At 42.7% G+C, this 24,218-nt stretch overlaps 1 protein-coding gene across 1 annotated transcript in view; it reads right to left on the reverse strand.

Annotated features, from left to right (window-relative positions):
- Positions 1-2,657: 2,657 nt before the first annotated feature.
- Positions 2,658-24,218, reverse strand: part of LOC138487330 (uncharacterized) — a 151,878-nt gene continuing 130,317 nt past the window's right edge. Inside the window, exon 2 of the mRNA XM_069613927.1 lies at positions 2,658-2,776. Within this exon, the coding sequence (XP_069470028.1) occupies positions 2,658-2,776 (119 nt within the window). The remainder of the gene's footprint in view (positions 2,777-24,218) is intronic.

Raw genomic sequence — 24,218 nt, forward strand, 5'->3', positions numbered from 1 at the left:
CTTTGCACAAGCACTGCCCAGCAAAATGCATGGTTGGTCTGTGATGGAGCCTTTGGCTTTCTGATTGGTGTGAATGTCAATGACTTCCAAAACTTGATATAGGCTCTGAATAGGCACTCATACATTGCCAGAATTCACACTAGTATCAACATTGGGACAGAAGGGTATTCCACCGAGCAGAATGGCACATGAGAAGTTATAGCTTGGGCACCAGGCACGCTCACCTGGCATTTGTTTCCTAGTCACCCTTTCTTGGGATTTCAACCTGGGCCCCACCGCTGGATTCCCCTGTTAGCCAATGTTTGCTCAACAATAGGCCAGGGGAAACATATTTAGTGACACCCCGAATCACTTGAAATTTGGGAGAATCCAAGTATGTTGAACCATTGAAAATCTTCAATGAATGAGAATTAGTATGTTAATGCCAATTCTGTCTCGGACCTACATTAGACATGTAATGCTGTGCACATGCCAGCCAGTGGTCTGCCAGATCCTCTAATGGCGCAGTTGGTTGAGCCCTTGTGGTGCTGTCAAAACGCTGGCCCACCTGCTGATTTTATGCCCCTTCTACAATGACCTATGAAATATTTTCTCTATGACTTCTTGAAGAGCCCTGGCTACAGGCAATGGCGTCCTGCCTTTTTACTGCTATTATCAGTTAAAGATGTCACCAGCGCTTTCAAATTTGCTTGCTTTTTATATTGTGTCTGGAAAAAAAGAGATACACTCGATGGACTATTATGTTATGTTCCTGTGATGAACATTTGTGATATTGACGTTTTAAGCTGTGCTTCAATGGACGTGATTTTAAAGCTGATGTTTTATGTGTGTTTATGCTTATGTTCATGTTTATATGTATGTTTCATGGATATAACATATCGAAATTAAAAGGCTGACAATGGTAAAAAAAATGTTCTACTGAAGTTTGTTCTGCGGCTTGAACCAGGAATAGGGCCTAATTTGTTTACAAAAGATGTAAATGTAACTGAATTGCGGGGAACACGAATGTTTGCACTTCCATGAAATTGGCTCCCTCTCTGAAATTTTGGACATTTGCAAAACATAGTAAAAAAAAAAAAATGTTAACCCTGGCAAAAACAGTTCTAAGTCAGATCACAGAATTCTTATGATCGTGGGTAAAAGCATTGACTTATTTTTACATGCATCGTTATTGCAGAAGGCGCAGGGAGTCGCTACACTCCCCACTACATCCAACCCCCCCTTTCGGCATATTTAACCCCAAGACCCCATCTACCTGGTTGCGGTAAAACTGCAGTAAACATATCGGTCAAAAAAGTAAATGTTTTTACTCACGACCAAAGTTCTGAGTTCTGCGAAAACAAGCTCGTTTTTTCACTAGTTGGTTAAAGGTGTAAATGCCTCCTGCAAGTAACAATTTCAGTAGCATTTACAATGGAGTCCCATGGAATGCGGCTACTTTTTGCAGGTGCTAAAATAGGTGAATTGCACATAACGCGAGCATGAAAATGTCATGTGGATTTGGTTCAAGTGAAATCCCTCAATAAAAAGACAGTAGTTACAAAAAGTCGCCGGGAAAAGTCTGTGGTGAAAGGCTGTTTCCTTTTGTATTGTTCCCTGCATTCCATGTAATGCAAGGAAGCGGGGGATACCCCCGCAGCCCCAGAAACCATTGCACGTTGAAGGGGACCAGAGGACACCCCCGCAACAGCCGCTCCCCTTGAACGTATGGGACAGTACAAAACGAAATGGCCTTTCACAGCTGCCTTTTCCTGGCGACTTTTTGTAATTACTGTCTTTGCGTTGGGGATATTTTCACTGGATATGGTGGATTTTACAGTCAAAGCGTTGAGGACTTTTGGAATCCACTTTCATGCCCAACTCTGAATGCAAAAACCTACAAAATCGCCCAGATCACTAAAATAGGGGTTCGAATCAGTGTAACACTTGAACACCTATTTTAAGCACCTGTTTTTGTGATTCAGGGCAGGGGTGTTGCTAGGTCTTGAAAAAATCCGGGGCTACAATAATGTCGGGGTTGTCGGGTCTCGGGGCTAGCTAGCCTTTTGGTTTTAGTCCCTGAGCTTCTATCCGGGCCTACAACTAAAAGACCCAGCGCTATAGCCCCCCTCAGTCCCTCCCTAGCAATACCTCTGATTCAGGTTACTCAAAAAAGAGCACCTTGCTATTTATACTTAATCTAGCATGGTTTTGGACGAGGTAGAAACGGAAAAGGCAAAGAGGAGATATGCCCGGTGGCAGGCATGCACATCAATTGTACAAGCTTTTGGATTTTGTGTCCCCTCCAAACACACACTGGACGCAGAGGGCTTTTCAAAGAGTAAATAAAACATGCCCACTCCCAAAAAAACTTGTCTACTGACCCTTGGGAGGCATAGTATATTTTCTATGTTTAGCTTGTCATGGCGGAGGATTGAAAGAAATGAAAATAACCCTCAATGCATAGCGGGGAAAATGCAACTTCCCACTAGGCCCCAACACGGCTGCAGGGCGTATTTCTTTTTGAGTTTAACGCTCTACCTAATCAATACATAAAGAGTGGGAAAGCTCACAACAGGCTTCCGAATCCTACCACAAACCAGAGCTCGCACATTTTTACATTTCACCACCATTTCTGACCCAATGGCGCTTGACCCACAAAAATGTTCAGGATACTTTCAGCGGAATTCAACCAGGTCTACACAAGCAGCATTACAATGTAGAATACCAGCGCAGAGTGTGCAATACGAACCTTTCAACCACCATATCACCATTGAGTCAACATCCTCCTGAGGACCTGAAACACACACAAAAAACACTTGTTAGCAGTGTTCTATCAAAGAGAGATCCACCTACTCAAACGCCCACACAAGGGAAGTACTAGAATTCTCTGTCCCTCACACACAAGCACACTGGAGCTCTTTTTAAATCAAGCCAGTAATTTGGCAGCGCGGAGCCATTACGTGTAGACATAAATATAGGTGGCTCCCTGTGCCACATTTTGGTCATTTGCACAGCAGGGTGCAAATGGGCAGGGAAAAAGCTGAGGTACATGCTTGTATGCTGCCATTTGCCCTGCACATTTACACTCCGCGGTGCAAATGAGTGAACGCTGCCAACAATGCATGCATTGAAGGCAGCGTTTAATTGTAAACAGGACCTGCGATTGTGAGCATTGTAGGCAGCATTTACAATGGATCGCTATGGAGTCCGCCTGCTTTATGCTGGTGCATAAAGCTGGCTGGCTCCATAGAGACCCCCAGCATTGCGCCGGCATGAAAATGCATCCCGGTGCAAATGCTGGGGTATTGACAAGCAGGGGAGTGCCTGAATGCCATCATAGCTTTCCCCCAGATGTCATCTCCACAACGCCATTAAATTACTGGAGCTTCTAAGGGCATGGGAGCGTCCAACGTTTTAAACCTTCCTAAAATGCGTGCAAATAAAGGCTGCTGCCCCTAACAGGTGGCCAATCAAGTCTCCCTGGGCCAAGCCTGGCCACCGTGGCCCAGGCAGAGTAGTGTTGTGCCCCCCCCCTCCCTCCACTGCTGCATACAGTGCCTGGCTGCATCTGACATACACAGCCAAGCCAACTCAAAATAACGGGACTTCCCCTATGTCTCTGCTACCTGCTGGGCTGCTCCTAGCATAAGCAGGCCAGCCCTATAAGAGACTTTGGGCCCCCCACACACTGTTGCTGCTGCCTGCGGCATACTGCTAGTGTGAAACACCACGAGAGAGCGTGCCAAGACCCAGAGAATATCAAGAGAACAGCAGCAAAGACCTTGAGACAGCCCTGACCAGGTTGTCTCTAAAGTAAGGTGTTTATATAAAACATTTTAATGCAGTGCACTGTATAACTGTGTCTATATTTTTTAATGTATTTTTATATTTCTAATATTTAAAAGGACTTTTTATATTTTTGTTTAGAAATGTAGCGGATCAGGATTCATTTAATTTACATGTAGTGTCTTGTGATTTCCCCTTTTGTAAAAAAAAAAAGCTCTAAGAACACAGCTGGTGTACTGGAAGTGAAAAGTATAAGTGAACGTATAACAACTAAAAGAACCGTACACCATCATTCCTTTGTCCGCCTTTTCTTTTGGGTGCCAGTTCCTTTAACCTTGTGTCTTTTCCCCTAAGGTATTTGGGGATTTTCCCCCAACCTTCTGACGTTTCCTACCTTCAGCACATTCACAGCGGGGCCCACCGGGGTGATCTCAAACCCAGGGACATGGGGTTTGGAGGCAGGTAAGAGGCGGGTCAGATTATAAGTCAAGGCATAAGTTATGTATTGTGTGCCCACCCACACCTGTCCCCCAGTAATGTGCGTAATACGATCACCCCACTACAGAAGACATGGCAGGAAGGTACCCTACTTCCTCCTCAGTGGCTCTACCAAAGCATACATCATGCTGCTCAGTATTTTATGAAAAGCCTTGACCTGCCTGTGAGAGAGTGGTGGGCTGTGGAACATTTTTAGGGCACCCCATATTCTATCACCATAGCTTTCACGTGTTGACATAAAGTTGTTACCTTGGGTTGACACGAGCTCCTGCGGTGACCAACATGGGAAAAAATGTCACCCAGAGCTCAAGCTACAACGTAGCATTTGAGACGACTACACAACTTGTTAGTATGTTGGCATGCTTTTGCTGTGGTTCCTGTTCCGTCTTATTCAACCTGCCGTCTTTCCATTTTTCGTCAGCAAAGGCCAGGAGGCCAGGGTCACTTAGGAATCTAATAGCCAAAGGCTAATGCAATTCAGTGGGAAAAGCATCCAGGGTGTGCTCTTGTGGACACAATTGCAAGAACCATTGTATGCATCCACCTATGGCAGAGGAGTTTGTCCATCACCAGCGTCTGCTTCCTCTGTTGCTTTTGCAGCTTATTCTGCTCCAAATCCCATTGGGTTTCTAGCTCAGCAAATCAGGCTCTGTCAAGCTAAATCTTAAAATGCTTGAGGTAGATAACTTCTTTCTCAGAAGCTATAACTGCTGATAGAACAGGTGGCCAGCCATTGCACAATGGCCTGAGGTTGAACCTCATAGCCATAATCCTCTGTGAGTGGCTCTTTGGGCGTAAAGATGCAGATACTCAATGATGAGGCCTTTTCTATTAGAAAGTCTCTGTTCTAAACCTTGTAGACGAACTGCTCCTTCGGCTCGTTGATTTCAAGGCAGACAAGACATCTTGGTGTTTCGTGGTTGTGGGATCCTTTTTCTTGCTGTATAGGTGTGTAACAAGTGCACAACATCTGTACAAAGGTTTCACGAAACCATAGACATTACAATACAAATGTGAAATATAAAAACATCAGTCATCCAAATAATAGTACATTTTCGATGATATTGAAAATGTGCTTACTGCCGAGTACCACTTCTAGATCATCAGACTGTGAGCCTGCCTGCACCCCACACTAAGAAGAGACCATGCCACAAAAGGATACTGAGCCATCTGATCTGAGAACTGAGCCCCCCGTTGCCCCCCAGGACTGAAAGAGCCAAAGACTAACAGAACTATTCAAAAGATGAGAGCTGCATTGACATCTGGTCTTTGGTGTTCCTATTCACCTGGACACTAAAGCAATCTAACACCTTGAAATTACCCATGGATTAACAAAGGGTCAAGCACTGTTGCCCTGTGCAACCCACCATCAGAGCTTCGCTGTGCATTTCCACTGCTAGGCTCGGGCACTGCTCAGTGTCCTCCTGCACTTAGAGTAGTATGCAATACACAGATATTAACATGTGTACATGCCATTCCTCCCCCTTTCAAACAATTCAGTCATTTCATGTTATCTGTACATCTAGAGCTGGGCAAAATCTGTGTGGTACTGTTTGTCTTTCACTTAACCTACACCAACCTTTTCTTTTCATATATTATACAAAGATATTTAGGGCCTAATTCATGGAAGCCTTTTATAATAGCAAAACCCCATTGGAAAACATTCTGTGAATAAGGGTCTTAGTATTAAAACAACTGTATCAGTCCCGAGTTTAATTTCCTACAGACCCCACTACTCCTGGCATCAGTGATCCTGTTTGTATACAATTGTGGAAACCCGAGAGGTTTGAATATGATATTCTGTATTTTTTACAAATCAGGGTTTATTGTATTTTACTAAGTATAAGAAATGTACAATGCATTTATCAGAATTACATCGTACAGAAATAAGCAATGAATAATGAACTTCGTTAAACATGCTCCACTATGAAATCACATCCCCTCACCGTCCCTTCTCCCTCCGCACCCCATTTACACGCATTAATGTTATATCCAATATATTCACATCTTCACCATTAAGACTATCCTACTAATCTCCTGCTCAGGTATCATGCTACTTCCCAAAACTATGAAAGTAAGGGAGCCATTTTCCCTCGATATCTGTTTTTGTGTTATCGAGGAGGTGTGTAAGGAATTCCATATTATAAATATCCCTCACTCTTTGAAGCCATTCCTCCTTTGTGGGGACCCTGTTTCTTTTGCTTGATTGTGCCACACAGCCCCTAGAGTATCCGTACCATATGACCGGGGTCTGGCTCTTTATAATCCCCATCTTACTCCCAGGAGAACCAATAGTGGCGAGTGTGTTCGCCCTATCCCATCTAACCCCTTTATCCATGAGAGAACATCTTGCCAAAAGGTTTGCTTGTGTGGACAGGTCCAGCACTTGTGGTGGTAGTAGTCTGTGGGATGTATTGACCCACTGTGCCTTGCTATGCGGCATCACCCTGCTAGATATGGTGCAAGAAACAGCAACAATGGCGGCAAAACTCCTTTGTGTGCCAAAAACCTACAAAAACCGTGTGCTTCAGCACACAAAAAGACGGATGCACAACCTGCCACTCATGGTGCATGTGTGGGGGAATAGCGCACAGCCTGCAGAAAATATGCCAGTGTGCTCCATGACCAGCAAACAGAGTGCAGAGAGAGAAGCAGCGCTTTGTAAATAAAACTCCAAAATGTGCCTACACATGACATTTGCTTTGGTGCTAAAAACTCCAAAATGCCTATAACACAACACTTCCCAACATCCAAAACCTTGCTTGGTGCTAAAATTCATGTAATCTAATGAAGCATTGCGAACATACAAAGTCCTAATGTGAAGAGCAAAACATTCATCAGACAAACTGGATTGTCTGTAAACTGACAGCCCCTGCCACAACCTGGGTGAGGTACCTTGGGCTACCTGAATGACAGCTGTCATATTAGTTACTGATGAAACTTTAAAGTGACCTAAACTAAAAAGTCTGCTGGATTAGCAAACATACAAAGCATTGTGGCTAAACAGAATACAGATCTCGTTGCTTTTTATCCCACAAAGTAAAGCTAAGAAAGTAATGTATTTATGCTTGATGCAACAAGATTGTTTTTTCCTGGATTTTTCATTAAAAATACATTTAGCTTGGCTGAGCTGCCAAGTGGACAAACAGGTTTTTCCCAGGGGGGAGTGATATCCTCTCAGCTGAAACTCACGTGGAGGTACTAATTGTGGGTTTCTCTAGACTTTTGTCTACAGAATGAGAATGAACAATAGCAGGCCCTTCAGCCCAGGAAACTGAGGTGTCAGAGGGTCGTAAATGGCTCTTGGAATGAACTTCCCCAAGGACGGGGATGCTACTGGACTCCCAGGAGAGACAAAGGGCTGGAGCCAAGCGACCATCTGCTGTTAAACATGAACAAAGAACAATTTTAAAGACCCATAACTTGGGATTCAAAGTGGTGAAACATATACCAAGGACAGAGTTGTTAATCTAATTTTTAGCTGCATGTTTTAAGAGGCGGCAGAACTGTGTGACATGTTCTGGACAGGAATGGCAATATATGTGGTTTTATATGAAATGTATTAATCCTAGAATTGTGAAAAGTTACACACACATCCCTATGTTAAACACACATATTTGTGGACATTTGCATAAAGTTTGGAAATTGTGTTTATAGCGAAAAGGACAAAATTCTGTAGAAAGTTGAAACAAGATCCCACAGCCGCGGGATTTTGAGGTACAGATGCTACATAAAATATGCAATCTTTGTGTGTGATTTGTGCAAAGAGGATCTATGCAGAAATATGTGGTTATTATAAAATCCGATTTTGAGACCAATGGCTAAAGGGAGGTTTCTTAGAACTGTAAAGCAAACCATAAAATGTGACATCATCCGGCCTTGATCCAATCACTCAAAGGCAAGGCGGAGATGAAGTTTCGGTCCAATCCCAGCTCATAGGGGCAAGCGTAGCTAAGCCGGCCCATGCACCCATTTTCTGATGTAATTTTAAAGCATAAATAGAGACAGCTGACAACACATAGAGACTCACTGATCCATTCACTTTCCTGATTCCGGCGAAGCACTCTGATCCAGCATTCTACATCCAGCTTTAACATCCTACCAGATCCAGATGCCAAGACTCTTGCAAGCAGTAGAGAACTATTGACTTTCTGCTAGGCCTAAACCTTCAAACTTATTCTTGCAACCCAGCGAAGCGCTGTGGTGTGAGAAGGCCTTTTGAACTAAGATCCTGAAATTCTCTGGCATGCTACCACTAGGCTTGCCTGAGGAACTCGCTATCCAGCTGATTGAAATACCCACCGACTAGGAGGGCTGATCCTGTGCAAATCCGGTGACCGGCCTAGCTGCCCGATCTCGTGCCTGATGTGCTGTTCTTCCTAGACCAGATCCAATCCATGACCAGAACTGACAGTCCAATTTAATAACTTATCCTGTGAGTATTAATAGGAAGAACTGTGACCCATAGTATATTTGCATTGTCTTATCCCAATCTCAGACCCATCCCATTTTTAATTCAGAACCATAGTGTTGCTAGAACTATCTTTGCGCTGACTCTTCTCTCATATGTGTTCCTAAACCCTAACTTCTTATTGATTAATTAAGAAAAGTAATTCCCAAACCAAATGGAAAGTAGAGTATCACACTTGAACTGTTATGATCGGCCGTGAATGACCTTCCTGTGTGGCATTTTCCTTTTTGGTAGTCTTCAATATATAGCATAAGAAAACCTACCTGTCATTTCTAAACCCGAACTTCTGTTTCCCATTCTTGTCCCAATTTTATAAAAATGACCTTCACCAAAACATCTATAACTCCCTCGGTTTTTATGCTAGAAACGACATTCCAACTCCTACTTCTACCTAACATCCGTAGCTATCCATAGAACCCCAAACCGTGCGATTCTCCCATTATCGTGAATATCACGCAAGGAAAAGTTTGCTGCGATTTTAAATTCTGAGAAATTTTACACGTGTGAAATAGCTTTAATTTGTTTCCGACTTGGACTTTAAGATTTCAAATGTTTTCTTCTGACTAAATCATTGCTCACGATTGTTTGCAACTGTTCAAAGTGGCTCCCATAGGAATTTCTAACAATTTAAGTATTTTGACCACATTTGGTGTTTTTGCTCAGCCAATTCCAAAGACAATTGCAAAGCCATCTGACAGCTAAAAAGTCAATCCTGTTTTCTCTTGTGTTTGAAGGGGGAAGGTGGGACTGATATTCTGTTTGATTGTTGCTATTCCTGGATACCTGCTCTCTCCTCCCACCTCTTTACATTGTCTATTGGGGGTTGAGGGGTGTTGCAGGGGGAACCTCTAACAAAAGTGCTATCTATTCAAAAACAACACAAAAGTATTCTTTTCTGTGCCGCATTGGTTTTTGTGCTCATGCCTTAATTCCTAGTGTATTAAAGATACTATTCAGTGTTTTGTCACCCCATTGGTGATTGTTGTTTACCTATTAAAATATATTGTGATTAAATTCTAAGTACATAAATAAATATTTACCTTTGCAAAGTAGCCTGATTCCTGGTTCAGTTTAACCGGGGGGCGGGGGGTTCCAGGAGAAGGGTGTGATACGAGTGGTATATCGTTCAGAATATTGAACTTATAGATAAAAATAAATAAGGGTTTCAATTGCACATTACACGCTGGGCGTGACTTGGGTGTATGCCGGATTGAAACCACTTACAAGTCCCCTCGCATTTGGCTACACTTTCAGCAGTGAGAACTCACCCTGGGAAACATTTTGGCCAATCTGGTTGGTGGATAGTGCCATCAATGTAACACCTTAAGCGCCTGCCTCCTATACTGCAGGGATACTGTTGCATGGGACACCCTCCTGAAAATTCCTGCCCACAACGCATCTGAGATATTCATGTTGAGGTCCCTAGCCCAGTGATCCCTAGCCACAATCGGAGCTATGGGCTCTGCCATTAATAATTCCCTATAAAGCTTTGCTTTGAGGCCTTTAGGCTCTGTATTAAGGATCAGTGTTTTTTCAAAGTTCGTAGGTTGCCCTCCATCTTGGGTCTGAGAGAGCCCCTTTCAGCTGTAGGAATTGGAATATATGGACTGGGCCAATCTGTAAGTATTCCTCCAACTGTTCAGTGGCAAGATACATGCCCTGCAACCATAGCTGCCCTGCCCTAATTAGACCCGCCTCATACCAAGAACTGGAGTGGTTCAGCAACAAGGTCCCTCAATGGGGGGGCCCAAATGCAGCCAAGGGGTCAGGTCCATGACGTAAGCCACCTGGTGGCATTTCCCTCCTTCCAAATGGACCAGAGCACCCCAAGGACCGGCAGCTGTAAAATCCTTCTGGGGATATATCTTTGTGGCAGCCAGAGCCATTCCCCCAGCGTAACCCAGTGCCAGAATCTCATTTTCCATGTCCACCCATTGTTTTGTTGTCTTTGGATTTCCGTGATCCACCATTACTCTCAACTGCATAGCCTTATAGTAAAACATGAGGTCTGGGTATCCCACCCCCTTCTCTTCTTGATAAGACGAGAAACATGTAGGTTATTCTGGATTTGGATCCTGCCCATAGAAACCTAAATAATACTCCTTTTATCTCTGCCAAGAATGCTGAAGGGACAACCAAAGGAAGCATTTGGAACAGGAACAGAAATTTGGGATGTATTGTCATTTTTATACAGTTCAGACTCGCCATTCCTTCCGAACCTGGATCTCAAGTCCTCCTACATATTCCCTATCCAAGTCTGGCAGCCTACCCACTGGAAAGGCCACTGATTTGTCCAACTTTATTTTGAACCCAGATAGCTTACCATATGCAGTTAAGCCTTGAAGTAAATATGGGATGCCCCCCCCCCTAGGTTCAGTTACATAAAGCAGCACATCATCCATAAAAAGATTCAGCTTGTAGTCTACGATCCCAATCTTAACACCCTGGATTGTTGATTCTCCCTGACTGCTACCACCCACGGTTCAATGACCAGTGCAAATAAAAGAGGGGATAGGGGACTTCCCTGTCTGGTCTCCCTCCCTAGAGAATGCCTTTGACTCCTCTCTATTCACCAACACTTTAGCAGTGGGGGCTGAATAGAGGGCTCAGATCCAGCCCATCCAGTTCACCCCTATTCCCATGGTCCTGAGAACTAACCTCAAAAAGGTCCAGTTAATGCAGTCAAATGCCTTATAAACATCTAATGATAGTATCAGGGCTTCCCTCTGCACTCTCGTGGACGTGAGTACACTGAGGGTTTTTCTTTACTTATCAGACCCTTGTCTGTTCTGCACAAAGCCTGCTTGATCGAGATGGACCAGCCTCGGGAGAAAGAGCTCCAATCGAGATGCTAAGATTCTTGCTAACAGTTTGGCATCTACGTTAAGCAACGATATTGGTCTGTAAGCCGAGCAGAGCGTAGAATATTTTCCAGGTTTGGGTATCACCATAATCAATGCGGATAGGAAGGATGGGGGGAACTCTTCAGAACTTTACGTCGCATTGAAACTGCTTATGGAAGCTAGAGACATAATTATCTTCCCAATGTGATTTCCCCAGCTTTATATGACCTATGGCATGCATCACTTTGTTGGGAGTAATGTCGGCCTCAAGCCCCGCTCTCTACACATTGGACAGGATGGGGAGCCAAAGTATTCCTTGATTGCCACTTCGTCCGTCTCACCGTCTTCCCTATACAGATTTTTATAGAAGGCAGCAAAACTTCTTAAAATCCCTCTGAAATGGTCAATACCCTCCTATTATCATCTACAATCTGCTCCTCTCTCCCCTCTGTCCGCCTCACACATATTTTATTAGCCAAGAGCGTTCCCACCCGATCACCCTTCTCATAGTACTTCTGCTTTGTACCTCATTTTCTTCAGCAGTTCCCCCATAAGAAGCAAGTGAAATTCCTGCCTTTTATCGTTTATAGAACTCATTAATGTCTCAGCGTCTTCCCCTTCCGATGATAGCTTAGATCTCAAGACCCTTAATTCCTACTCCAGTCTCCCCTCCATCACCCCCTCTCCCTTTTCTTCCTGGCCCCTTCTGCAATAAGAAGACCTCTCATTGTTGCCTTGGCTGCCTCCCACATAATCTTCATCAGGACCTCACCTGTATGATTTATTTCAAAATAGTTCTGGAGTTCATTTTCCAGGTACTCTTGGAAAACCACGTCCGGAAGAAGGACATCCTTACATTGCCAGCGTGGCCATACCTTCTGGTGCGTCCCAGCTCATGCTACCATTTCTACCACTGGCATGCCAATATATTGTTGTTGCTCCTCAGGAACCAACAAGAGATCTATCCTTGTGTAGGTATAGTGTGAGGGTGAAAAGAATGTGTACCCCCCTGCGTGATTGAACCTAAATCTCCATACATCGGACAAGAAATTATCTTAGAGGAGATATGTGAACTCCTAATTATCCTTATTGAGCTCTCTGCATGTGTCCCCCCAGCAGTCTTCCATTCTACACTGGGGCAGCAATCATGTTGAAATCTCACCCCAACACAGTAAAGCCCTCCTCACCCCACTGTTCCAATATATTAAAGGCTGATTCCAAAAACTTGATCTGGTCTTCATTTGGAGAAAATAGGGTAGCTAGAGTAATCAATACACCGTGAAGGCCGGTCTTAATTGTGAGGAGCCTAACACAAAGCCCCCTCATGATCTGTATTTCTTTCACAAGGAATGTCCTGACTAAAACTATACATACTCCCCCCTTTATCGTCTCCTTCTGGTAGGCCCAGCACATTTGTCCCATTACTTTGCTCTTCATCCTTGACTCCTCCGCCTGTATGAAGTGAGTACCCTGTACAAATAAAATGGCTATGCGAAGTTTGTGAAACATGTTCCCTAACAATGATCTTTTTTGTGGAGAGCTAAGCCCCTTAAGATTGAGAGTAGCCACCTTGACCTCACTCATAGGGTAAGCGATAACCCTGTCTGGCCCTCTGTATAGTCCCCAACCCTCCTTTCGGCACTTTCATCCAGCCGACCCCCCTCATCAACAGAAACGGCCTCATGCTTTGCCCCTGAACTCAGCTGCCCCTCTGGGCTCATTGTATCAGCCACTGGTAAGTAAGCAGAAGATCCAGGCAAAGGTGGCCACGCTGCTTTCCTAGTCTCAGCTCGGGTCCTGCAAAATCAAAATCCTGCTCTTGATGTTGCCCGATTGGTCATGGGCACTTCTTCCTGACCCAGCAACCAGATGCCGGCAGGCGATGCTGGCCACACACAAATGGCACACACTAAGGGTAAGAGATAACCCTGTCTGGCCGGGAAGGCCGCCTCCCGCCCGCCCAAAACATCTGCCTCTAGATACCCGTGCACCAGCCAGCAACAATTCCATCCATCAAAAAAGCGTGATGAAAAATGCCCAGATAGAACACCTCTCCAATGCTATTTAAAACCAGTTCTGAACCATCTTGTTTCAAACGTTTCTCTGTGTTTAGCGCAATAACAAAGTTAAGCCCTCCTCTCATCTGTGAAGCCATCTCATTCCAAACGTCTTTGTGTGTTTAGTGCAAATTCGTATTTAGTGCAGCCATTTCGTTCAAAGGTTTTTCTGTGTTTAGTGCACAATCGTATTTAGTGCAGCCATCTTGTTCAAACGTTTCTCTATGTTTAGTGCAAAATCAACTTTAGGCACTTCCTGCATCGATGCAGCCATCATGCTTCTTACACTCTGTGTTTTGTGCAATATGCTCCTCACTCATTCTGCTGGATCTCGTCCTCCAGCCACGCGGGGTTGTGTGTGACTCGTGCCTGCCATTTCACCTGTCATTTACTGTCCCTTCCATTCGTACCTGCCACCCGGCATGTAACGTGTATACCTGTTGTAGCCCCACGCACCATGAGGCCTGGCTCTGCCAGATTACATACCTATCGGATTTGACTGTTGCTCTTATGTATATCGAATGTAGACCTCCGTACCATGAGGCGTGGCTCTACCATATTACATACCTTTTGGATTTGACTGTTGCTCTTATGTATAGCGGATGTAGCCCATGTACAATGAGGCCTGGCTCTGCCAGATTACATAACTATCGGGTTTGACTGTTGCTCTTATGTATATCGAATGCAGCTTTAGGAAGAATGACTTTTGCACTTTCTGTAACTAGCGCCCTGATGCCTGAGGGTTTGGTACGCTGCTATAAATGCTAAAATTAAAATAAATAAATAAACAAATATCTACCCCTTTGGGAAATCACTTGTAGCCAAGGTGTGACCATCATAAATGCTCAACAAGTACACCCAACAAATAAACGTGTAATATAAACATCCCTCCTTCTGTCCACCCGTCACCTTTCCCAGCTCCAACATTATTAAAGCCCATCGTAACCAAAACACCATTAGGACAAAGAATCCAATGACGCCCAGGTAAACCCAGGCCACTGGGATAACAACCTCCTCATTTCCCCAGTACAATCGTACTCAATGCTTTTTAAATTAATACTGCAAATTCCCCCAGGCATTCCCCTCCTCATGGATCAGGCAGTCACCTCAGGTTTTTCAGTTGTAAGAAAGAGGTATTTCTGAACTTTCTGGAGCTGCTGACTTTCTTGCGTTCCCCCCCGGCTGGGCAAATGCACTCTTGAATCGTTCTCTAAGCTGGTGCTGACCTTCACTGTTTGGGGGTCCCTCCTTTCTGTACCCTGTGGAGTAACTGCTCGGCTGCGTCTCCACCTTTCAAATCATATTGTTCCCCCTTATAGCAAAATCATAGGTCAAATGGGAATCTCCAACTGTATCATATGCCTTCTGCCCATAAACACGCCATCAAGAGCCTGCACCTCTCCCTTTGTTCTAATGTATAGGAAGAGAGATCTTGAAAAATCTTGACTGAGGCTCCATCCCATTCCAATATATCAACCTCCCTAGCCTTCTGTGATATATCCTCTTTGTCACAATAGTAGTGGCACTTTGCCACACAGATCCCAGGCCTGACCCTCATCCGGCCTTCGATGAACTCTGTCAAAGAGGATTTCCCTCCGGTCTTCTGGGCCAAGCAATTTCTTCATCATTTGTATTAGGGTTAGCTCCAGATCTTTCTGTGACTCGCCATCTTTGTGTGGGAGCCCCCATATACCCAGGTTATTTCTTCACTCTCTATTTTTGATATCATCCAATTTACTTCTTGTGCCCCTTTCAGTGTTTCCCAACTCCTTGAGTCTTGTTTCCAACCTCACTTCCAAGATATCCACTGATAATTGGTTACTTTTCAGGGCTTCAACCCTGTCTTCCATCTTCACGACACAATCTCTCATTGCCTTCAGTGAGGTTTGGAACTCCACCCTAAAGACCCTTAATTCTACAAGAATTGTCTGCACATCGAGTTGTAAATTACCCAGACCACCTTCCACAGGTACTGAACGGCCCTCCATCTTCTCCTCCACCATGATACTGCCGTAGTGCGTACTATACCCAATGTCTTTGTGGTCCCCAGATGCAGCCTGTACTGTCTTCTTTCTTTGTTTTTTTTCAAATCTCTTCATTAGCATGTCGTTAAAGTAAATCACAGAATAGTCAAATACAGAAAGGAATAGTTAACCAGAGAACACAAATCAAAATCTCATAATGAAATAACATATCAATAAGCAAACAACATAATGAAATAATCCCCCCGACATACCAAGAAACCTTTCATTTATGTAAACAATAAAAGAGCAAAATACTACAGTTAATTAAAGTCATCCAACATAGAACACACACACACACACACAAACACCAACAACACATAGACATCAAACTAAACTCTCAAAAGGAAAAAAAAAGAACCCCCCCTTTTATTAGTTATTTGTCTTCCTTTTTTCACTTCATATCCCATTTTCTTTTTCCTTCCATACCCCCTACCTCTGTATCATCTCTACCCACAACTCATACAAATCCATAGCCTACATAGTCAATCATACAAGGCATTGAATGGACCCCAAATAAGACTGTATACCTCTTCTTTGTCTTTCGCTCTAAAGGAAAGATTTTCAAAATTTGATAAGGTACGCAAATCAACTAACCAATCCTCCACTGTAGGCTTCTTCCTAGTTTTCCAAACCCGAAGGATCAGTCTTATTTATCCAACCACCATATTTCAAAGAACGCCTACACCTACTTCGACATAAAAATAAGATGATGTTCCCACCCGATCTCTGTAAAACTACTTCTAAAATTAAATCAATCCTATCAATCACATCAACCCAGAAATCTCGAACTCTAGAGCAATCCCAGAGAAGGTGTATAAGGGCACCAACTTCCTTTCCACATCCCCAACATAGATTATCAGCTTGTAGCCCTAGTTTAAACATTTTAACTGGTGTCCAGTATACCTTACCCACCACTTTCTGCCTAATCAGACGCAAGTTCAAATCCGTACCCACATTGGCACTTACCCTAAGAATATCCTTCCATTCCTCGTCTGTAAAATATATATTTAGATCATCTGACCACACCAATCTCAACTTATCCCATGCCTCAACATGTTTATTTTCCAATTGCATAAAATTCATATATGTACATACTGAATACTCTTGGCCTGTAAGCAATTGACACAGTGCAGGTTTGGTTTCTAATGAAACACCAATCATTCTTTGCCTAAGACAAATCAGGGAGCTCAGGTCGTCATATTTTTGTCTCTCTCGTTCATGCAACCCATATTTCCTCTGTATGTCTCCAAATGTCAAAAGATGATCACCATCTAACATATCACCTACTGTTAAAATCCCCTCCCGAACCCAAGTCTGCCAAATCAAACATCTGTCGTTCAATTGTAAGACCTTATTATGCCAAAGAGAAGCATCGTTACTCAAACCATATGACTGGCCATTCTCTCCAAACCACCCCCACAAGGTTTGCCTGGTTGCCACTATAGACTTCAACTTCAATCTATTAACCGACATATTGCCCATAGTATAAAGGCTATCCAAACGATAAGGACTGCAAATCCCTCTCTCCATGCGCAGCCAGACAGCACGTGCAAAGTCATCAGTCGTATAATAATAAGTCCCCTTCTTAAGCAGAAACGCCTTACAGTATTTATACAAGTCAGGCTATCCAAAACCACCTGCATCCACACTTTGCATCAACATAAATCTAGGTATCCGCGGTCTTTTACCCAACCCCCACAAGAAACATTTCAACAGTTTCTCAATCTGCAAAACCTGTTTTTCTGAAATTAAGAATGGAACTGACTGAAATATATATAACACTTTCGCCAATAAAATCATCTTTATTGCATTTACCTTAGCCCATAATGAAAAATTAAGTAACTCCCATCGTCTTATTGGATACACAATTTTATCTACGAGTTTATCAATATTAAATTGCATAATCTTCCTCAAATCACCAATGATATATATACCAAGATACTTAACACAAACAGGGGACCATTTGCAATTCCAAACCTTCAAAATATCCTTACTACATTCATTAGACAATGGGAATATCTCAGTCTTGTCCCAGTTTAACTTATGACCCGAAATATCGCCCACTTCCTCAAACATCTGTTTCAGAACCAATCCACACTGTTCAGGATTAGACAGCAAGACCACCATATCATCAGCATAAGATAAAACCTTAACTTCCACACCGCCAACACATAAACCTTTGATATCTCCACATTGTCTAATATAAGCCGCCAACGGTTCAAGTGCTAAATCAAACAAAAAAGGCGATAGAGGGCACCCTTGCCTCGTGCCCTTGGACAAAGAAAAAGACTCCGATATTAAACCATTTATAGTCACCCTCGCCCTAACCTCATAATCAATACACCTAATCATTTTCATAAAGGTCGGTCCAAATCCCATTTTTAATAAAGTGTAATCCAAAAACCTCCAATTAACTCTATCAAATGCTTTCTCTGCATCAAAAAACCCAATCAACCCTTTTGATTTTTTATTATGATGCATTCCAATGACATCCAATACAGTCCTGATATTATCATATCCATACCTACCTGGGATAAAACCCACTTGAGACTCATCCACCAGATCACCCATATTAACCATAAGCCTATTCGCCCAAATTTTAGTAAATATCTTAAAATCCACATTCAACAGTGAGATAGGTCTATAATTACTGCACTTCCTGTGATCCCGATCAGGCTTAGGAATGCCAGTAATCATTGCATCTGTCATTGAATCACATATCAACCCTGACTCCAAACATTAATTAAAAATGACACATAAAATAGGTGATAATTGCTCAACACATTTTTTATAAAATTTCGAAACAATCCCATCCGGCCCCGGCGATTTTCCATCTTTCAATTGCAATATTGCAGCAGTTACCTCAGACAGATCTATGGCAGACTCCAGAACCAATTTGTTATCATCCCGAAGTCTCAAGAGGTGTACCTTATCAAAAAAGACTGCAAGTCAGTTTCAGTAGGAGGTAAATGCTCCTCATACAACCCTTCATAAAATAGTCTAAACACCCTACAAATATCTTCACTTCTATGAAATACCTCACCTCTATCATTTTCAATAGACAAAATACACTAGTCCACCATCAGACCATTAAGTTTATTTGCCAGAAGCCTACCATTTTTGTCCCCAAATTCCCAAAAGCGTTGTTTCGTATAAAATAAACTCTTCCCTGCTTGTGAATGCAAAAGCATCTTTAATTCCTCTTCCAAATTATTCAATTTATGTTTCATGCAATCCATCCCTGTTTGCGCACAATTCCTTTGTAAATCCACTATCTCCTTCTCTAACCTCTCAATTTTTATTTTGTTTCTCTTTTTAGCATGGGAAGTTCTACCAATCAATTTGCCCCGTAAAACCGCTTTAAAGCAATCCCAGACAATTTTAATGCCAAACGATCCATTATTTTCTTCAAAGTATTTCTGAATAAATGTATCTAATCCCACGTTAACTAGAGGGTCATTAAGTGAATTGGCTTGCATTCTCCACCTCATATTCTTTTTATGAATACCATGTAAATTGATTTTCAGATCTATAAGCGCATGATCAGAAATACACCTCTCCTCAATACTAGAACTAAACTTCTGATCAACTATCTTATCACTAATCAAAAAAAAATCAATCCGAGAGTAATAATTATGGACCGGCAAATAAAACGAATATTCCTTATCTCTTAGATGATGAACTCTCCAAATATCTATCAGATTATACTTAAAAGCAAACTGTTTTAATTCCGCACTTAAGTTCCCATTATTATACCTACAATCAGATCTTCTGTCCAGTTCACTATCCATCACCAAGTTAATATCACCACCTAAAATAATTGCCTCACCCTCAATCTCCCCCAAAAGATCATCCAACTTCCTGAAAAAACCCATATCCGGGGCACATGGAGCATACACTGTCCCCACAGTAAGTTTCTTCTTGTTATGTAATATATCAATTAGAAGAATACGACCCTCGTGATCCTTTACTGTTTTCTCAATTTTAACAGACAGTCTCTTCCTAAACAAAATACTAACCCCCTTAGAGTTGGTATCATAATAGTTCGATACCACCTGTGGGTAATTACGAGTAGACAAATAATCCCCAATCTGATCACTCAAATGAGTCTCCTGAAGAAACACAACATCTCTTTTACTCCTCCATACCCGTGCCAAAACCTTCCTTCTTTTAAATACACATCCAATACCCCTAACATTCCACAAAACAAAGATTAACGGATCAATAATTCACCACTAGAATTATCTGCATTTCACACAATCACAATCCCATCCATTGACACAGACTTGTCTCATTAATTCCAAACTTGGAAGAAAAATGAGAATCTCCAATCTTAGAACAAGAAAAGTTACAAAGGAAAAAGAAAAATATGTGACAAAAAAAGAAACCCCCACCCCAGAACACAAAAAAGACAACAAAAGACACACAAAACACACATATATACTAGTACCAGAAGCCCGACCACCATCAGGCTTATAATAAGTAAAATTATATACACACCAATATCTATTCAGAACTATACTTACCAGGCATCCCAGGCCAACATCTACAACCTATGTATAAATCTCCTATCCTACTTTAAATCATAACAAACCAAGAGTACTTCAATAGAATAATAACTAAAGCCGCAGAACCCACTCCCATAAAGTATAAAACCAATCATCCAACAACTTCTTGAACCTTGATCGACGAATCCCACAATTCCCCCATCCCAAAAACCCCTCCTTAAGTCATACCAATAAATTTAAAAAAACATAAATACAGTCATTATCCATCAGTATCACACCTGTCCTACAGAAAACACACCCACAGACTATGCATCCAACTGCACCCAAGTACCATAAAACTGGCTAACATTATCAAAATCACATCCAACCTTCCAACCTATACCTTCCCAACCCTCCATCACCAACCAATTCTAGTCCGAGAAATTAACCGTCCATAACAATCTACCACACAAAGACACCCCCATTCCCAGACACACCCATTAAACAACCATTGCCCCATCCAATTCCTAGTATAATTACAAAACCAGATCCCTGGGACACATAGTATTCACCAACACCAAGACAACTAGATCAAAGCATATTACAAAAAGCAAGCACCTCACAAAAGCGTCCATCGAGCCACCACAAATACTAAGTAACACCATACATACAAATCATTTGTTGCAATCCCTCACAGAAACAAAGAGAAAATTCCCCCACACACAACCATCTATCAATATCAGACAGTATAACAAGACAGCATAACAAGAAGCCAACAGCCAATGCAAGGATGGCAAGCAAATAAAACATACAGTGCATCTTACTGCTAATAAACATACATCCTAACATCATGACAAAAGCTGACCAGTCTAGAGCCGACCCTACATGTCAAAGTGACCAAAAAGGGGAGGAAAAAAGAAAACGCCAATATTAAAATTGGCCAAGGAAACATGTAATCGCTGATCAGAGAAAGCATATATTGAATTCAAAGAATAAATGAACAGTTTAATTAGGATATCTATCAAAAGCATGCTGTTTCACACAATGACTGATTCCCACAACCAAACCATCTCCAGTTTTACAGACAAGGGTCAGCTCCGGACCAGTCCATAAGAATAATCAATCAATCCCAGAAGAAAACAATAGGCCTGTGTGACCATTCTCCTAACCCGGCACAGTCCCCAGACAGTTAACCCCATACCCAAAGTTCCAAGAATATCAATATCAAGCATATTACCTGCCCGACTTTCATACTGCTGCAATCAACATACTGGCACAATCCTTACATTGTGACCCGTGCTACTACAGGTAGACTAATCTTCAGGTATACAGGGCTGAACCAATGAATTCGGGGCACATAATAGATCTTCCCAAGTCAACAGGAGCAATCTACATACCAGAATTAGTGGATACCCACATATACCTTCAACCCCCCACTGAACTGGACTCAAATATCAGATATTAACGCCACATCAATTACAGTGAGGGACATTGTAGAAGTTTGGACAGTTGACCAATGGATCACTAAACCAGTTAATAAAACAAAAGTAACTGTCACATGGTGTTCCCGAATGAAATGAATATTAATCACCATTTGACATTTAGTGCTGTAGTCAGGATGTCTGTACAATGAGTAAAGTCACTCACCCAGGTAATTTTGATACCCAGTAGATGAGCTTGTAACATGAAAGCTAAGACAGATTTCTCAGCTAAGAATATGGAGCATGCTAAGACTAGCAGGTACATAGGATACAGAATACCGTCACCTAAAGGTCAGATAGCAAATTAAGCATTCTGTACCAATCTCTCACACTACTACATCAAACACAGACCCACAACGCAGTCATTCACTAAAATCCCTCACTTACAACCCATTTCCATTGAATTACCAAGAAGAGAGCAGGCCATATAAGCGATATAAGCGTGAGAGTACATAAGGACATAGACTGGAAATTAGTATAAATATCATCAACAGTCTACATAGTCAATTGCTCATCAATGCAGAAATGCCAACAATGTAACCCAACCTCCAAAACCCTTCAGAACAAGCAATACATCAATACATTGCAAATTCACACCTGAACCAACCAGTCCCGGGCCATCTGAAATCATGTACTGCAATAGCACACTCCAGATGGACAACTGTTGAATCAAGCTGGGTGCATGCTAGTATTCAGATTTTCCAATGTTGGCTCATTCGCAGGCTAGTCAGAAGGTGAATGGGAGACCCAAACTGTCACTCCACATCTCGATTCACATCCCACCATATGACGTGGCAGAGTCCCTGCAGAACCCTACAAACTGTCGTCAGTACACATTGCTATATCCACAGAGTAGATAAGTTGCCAGCATGAAGGGAGGAGAGCAGGAAATGTAGATTAAAAGATAATTTACATGTTACTGATCCCAAATAAGTTAGTAACAGTCATAAACGAAGCAGAGAGGAGGCAGGCAAGTATTCCATGTGTAAATGTTCCATCAGCTTCAACACCTAAGTCAGTTCTTCTTGCAGAGAGTACATTAGATGTTATTTGCCCCATTTCATCCCACAGGCTGTTTCCACACAGTTTGGGTCTCCCACACTCCCCTCCGCCAGGCAGGTCCGCCCTATCCTGCCTGCACTGTCAAGTGACCATTGCTCCTGTTGTCTAAGTCAGGCCTTTTCATATTGTTCCTATTCCTTAGGTTCGCAGGAGATAACTAGTCCTATATCGGGCTTGCAGGACCTGTCGCCGCTACCTTTTGCCCTGCTCCTGTAGTAAAATCTCATATATGATGGTGGAATCTGGCATATCTGACCGACTATGTAATTACAAGGCTGATCAGTAGCAGCCATATTATGTCACATATTTGTTTAGATGGCCAGGACTGCCCCACAGGAGCCATGCCGCAAGCAAGTAAGGCTGCATACATTACTGCTACTCCCACCCCCATCTCCACACATTCACACAATGAGAGATGTGACTGGGAGTCAGTGCACGACTAGAGTTACCTCACAAGCTGCGAGGGGTCCCGAGGCTCCGGACCGTTTATGCCTTGAGGGAACACCGACTTCAATCCTCAATCTTCCGGGATCGATGCAAAGCGTATCGCCGTGTCTGAGGCTCCACCTTAAGCCATCGTAAGCCACACCTTCCCGAAGGTGGGGGCTAATGGAGAGCACCTCGATTCACCCGTGAACATGGGGAGTAACGGGCCGCTGTTTCCGGGTGCCTACACACAGAGGAGTCACTGCGCCGCCCCTCCAAGGGTGGGGGCCATCTATTTAACACAATACGCGCTACATGACGCTCCACCCCTGCAAAGGTGGGGGCAAGCTACTCCAAGGCGCGCACAAAAGAGTGCCGCAGGGTGACAGCTGCAAGGGAATCGATGAGCCTTGAATGATAAGGTTCATTGAAAGACGTAGAGCACAATTCATTCGTATCAACCATCTTGAAACATGCTTCCTGATATATTCACGTAGCCATCACGTCACAGCTTAATTCCAAAGCACAACAAACGGGAGGAATCCTTTCGGAGAATGCAGGCAAGAGTGTCAGTATACTTTCAAAGGAAGTCAAGGTTCTAAAAACATTCTAAACAGCAAAAAAAAACTGGCGGCCATCTTAAAAGGCAATTATTCTAAACAGTTACTAATGAATATAAAAAAAAAATCACCATATCTCAAAAATAAAACAAGTCAGACCTCAATCAGTGGAGACAGGCCTCCCCTTCTTTCTTGTCAGATTAGCAGTTTTAAGATCACGAGAAGTACCTTCCATTGGATCAACATCCAAATCAGTTAAAAAAGCCTCTGCAGTCTTACAATCACTAAAAGCATGTAACTGACCATCAATTACCACCTTCAAGATGGCAGGGAAGACCATGTAGTATTTCAATCCTTTTGCACGAGCTTTACCCTTCGCCATATCGAATGCCTTCCTCTTCTCCAGGACATCCTTACTGAAATCCACAAAAATCATGATCTTGTTTCCTCCCCAAGCCAAATCTTTGAGCTCATGGGCCTTCTTCAATATAAGTTCCTTAACTGGGAACCTCAAGAATTTCACAATGATATGTCTTGGCCT

The sequence above is a fragment of the Ambystoma mexicanum genome, chromosome 9, assembly GCF_040938575.1.
Source record: "Ambystoma mexicanum isolate Mex_15411 chromosome 9, UKY_AmexF1_1, whole genome shotgun sequence".
NCBI lineage: Eukaryota > Metazoa > Chordata > Amphibia > Caudata > Ambystomatidae > Ambystoma > Ambystoma mexicanum.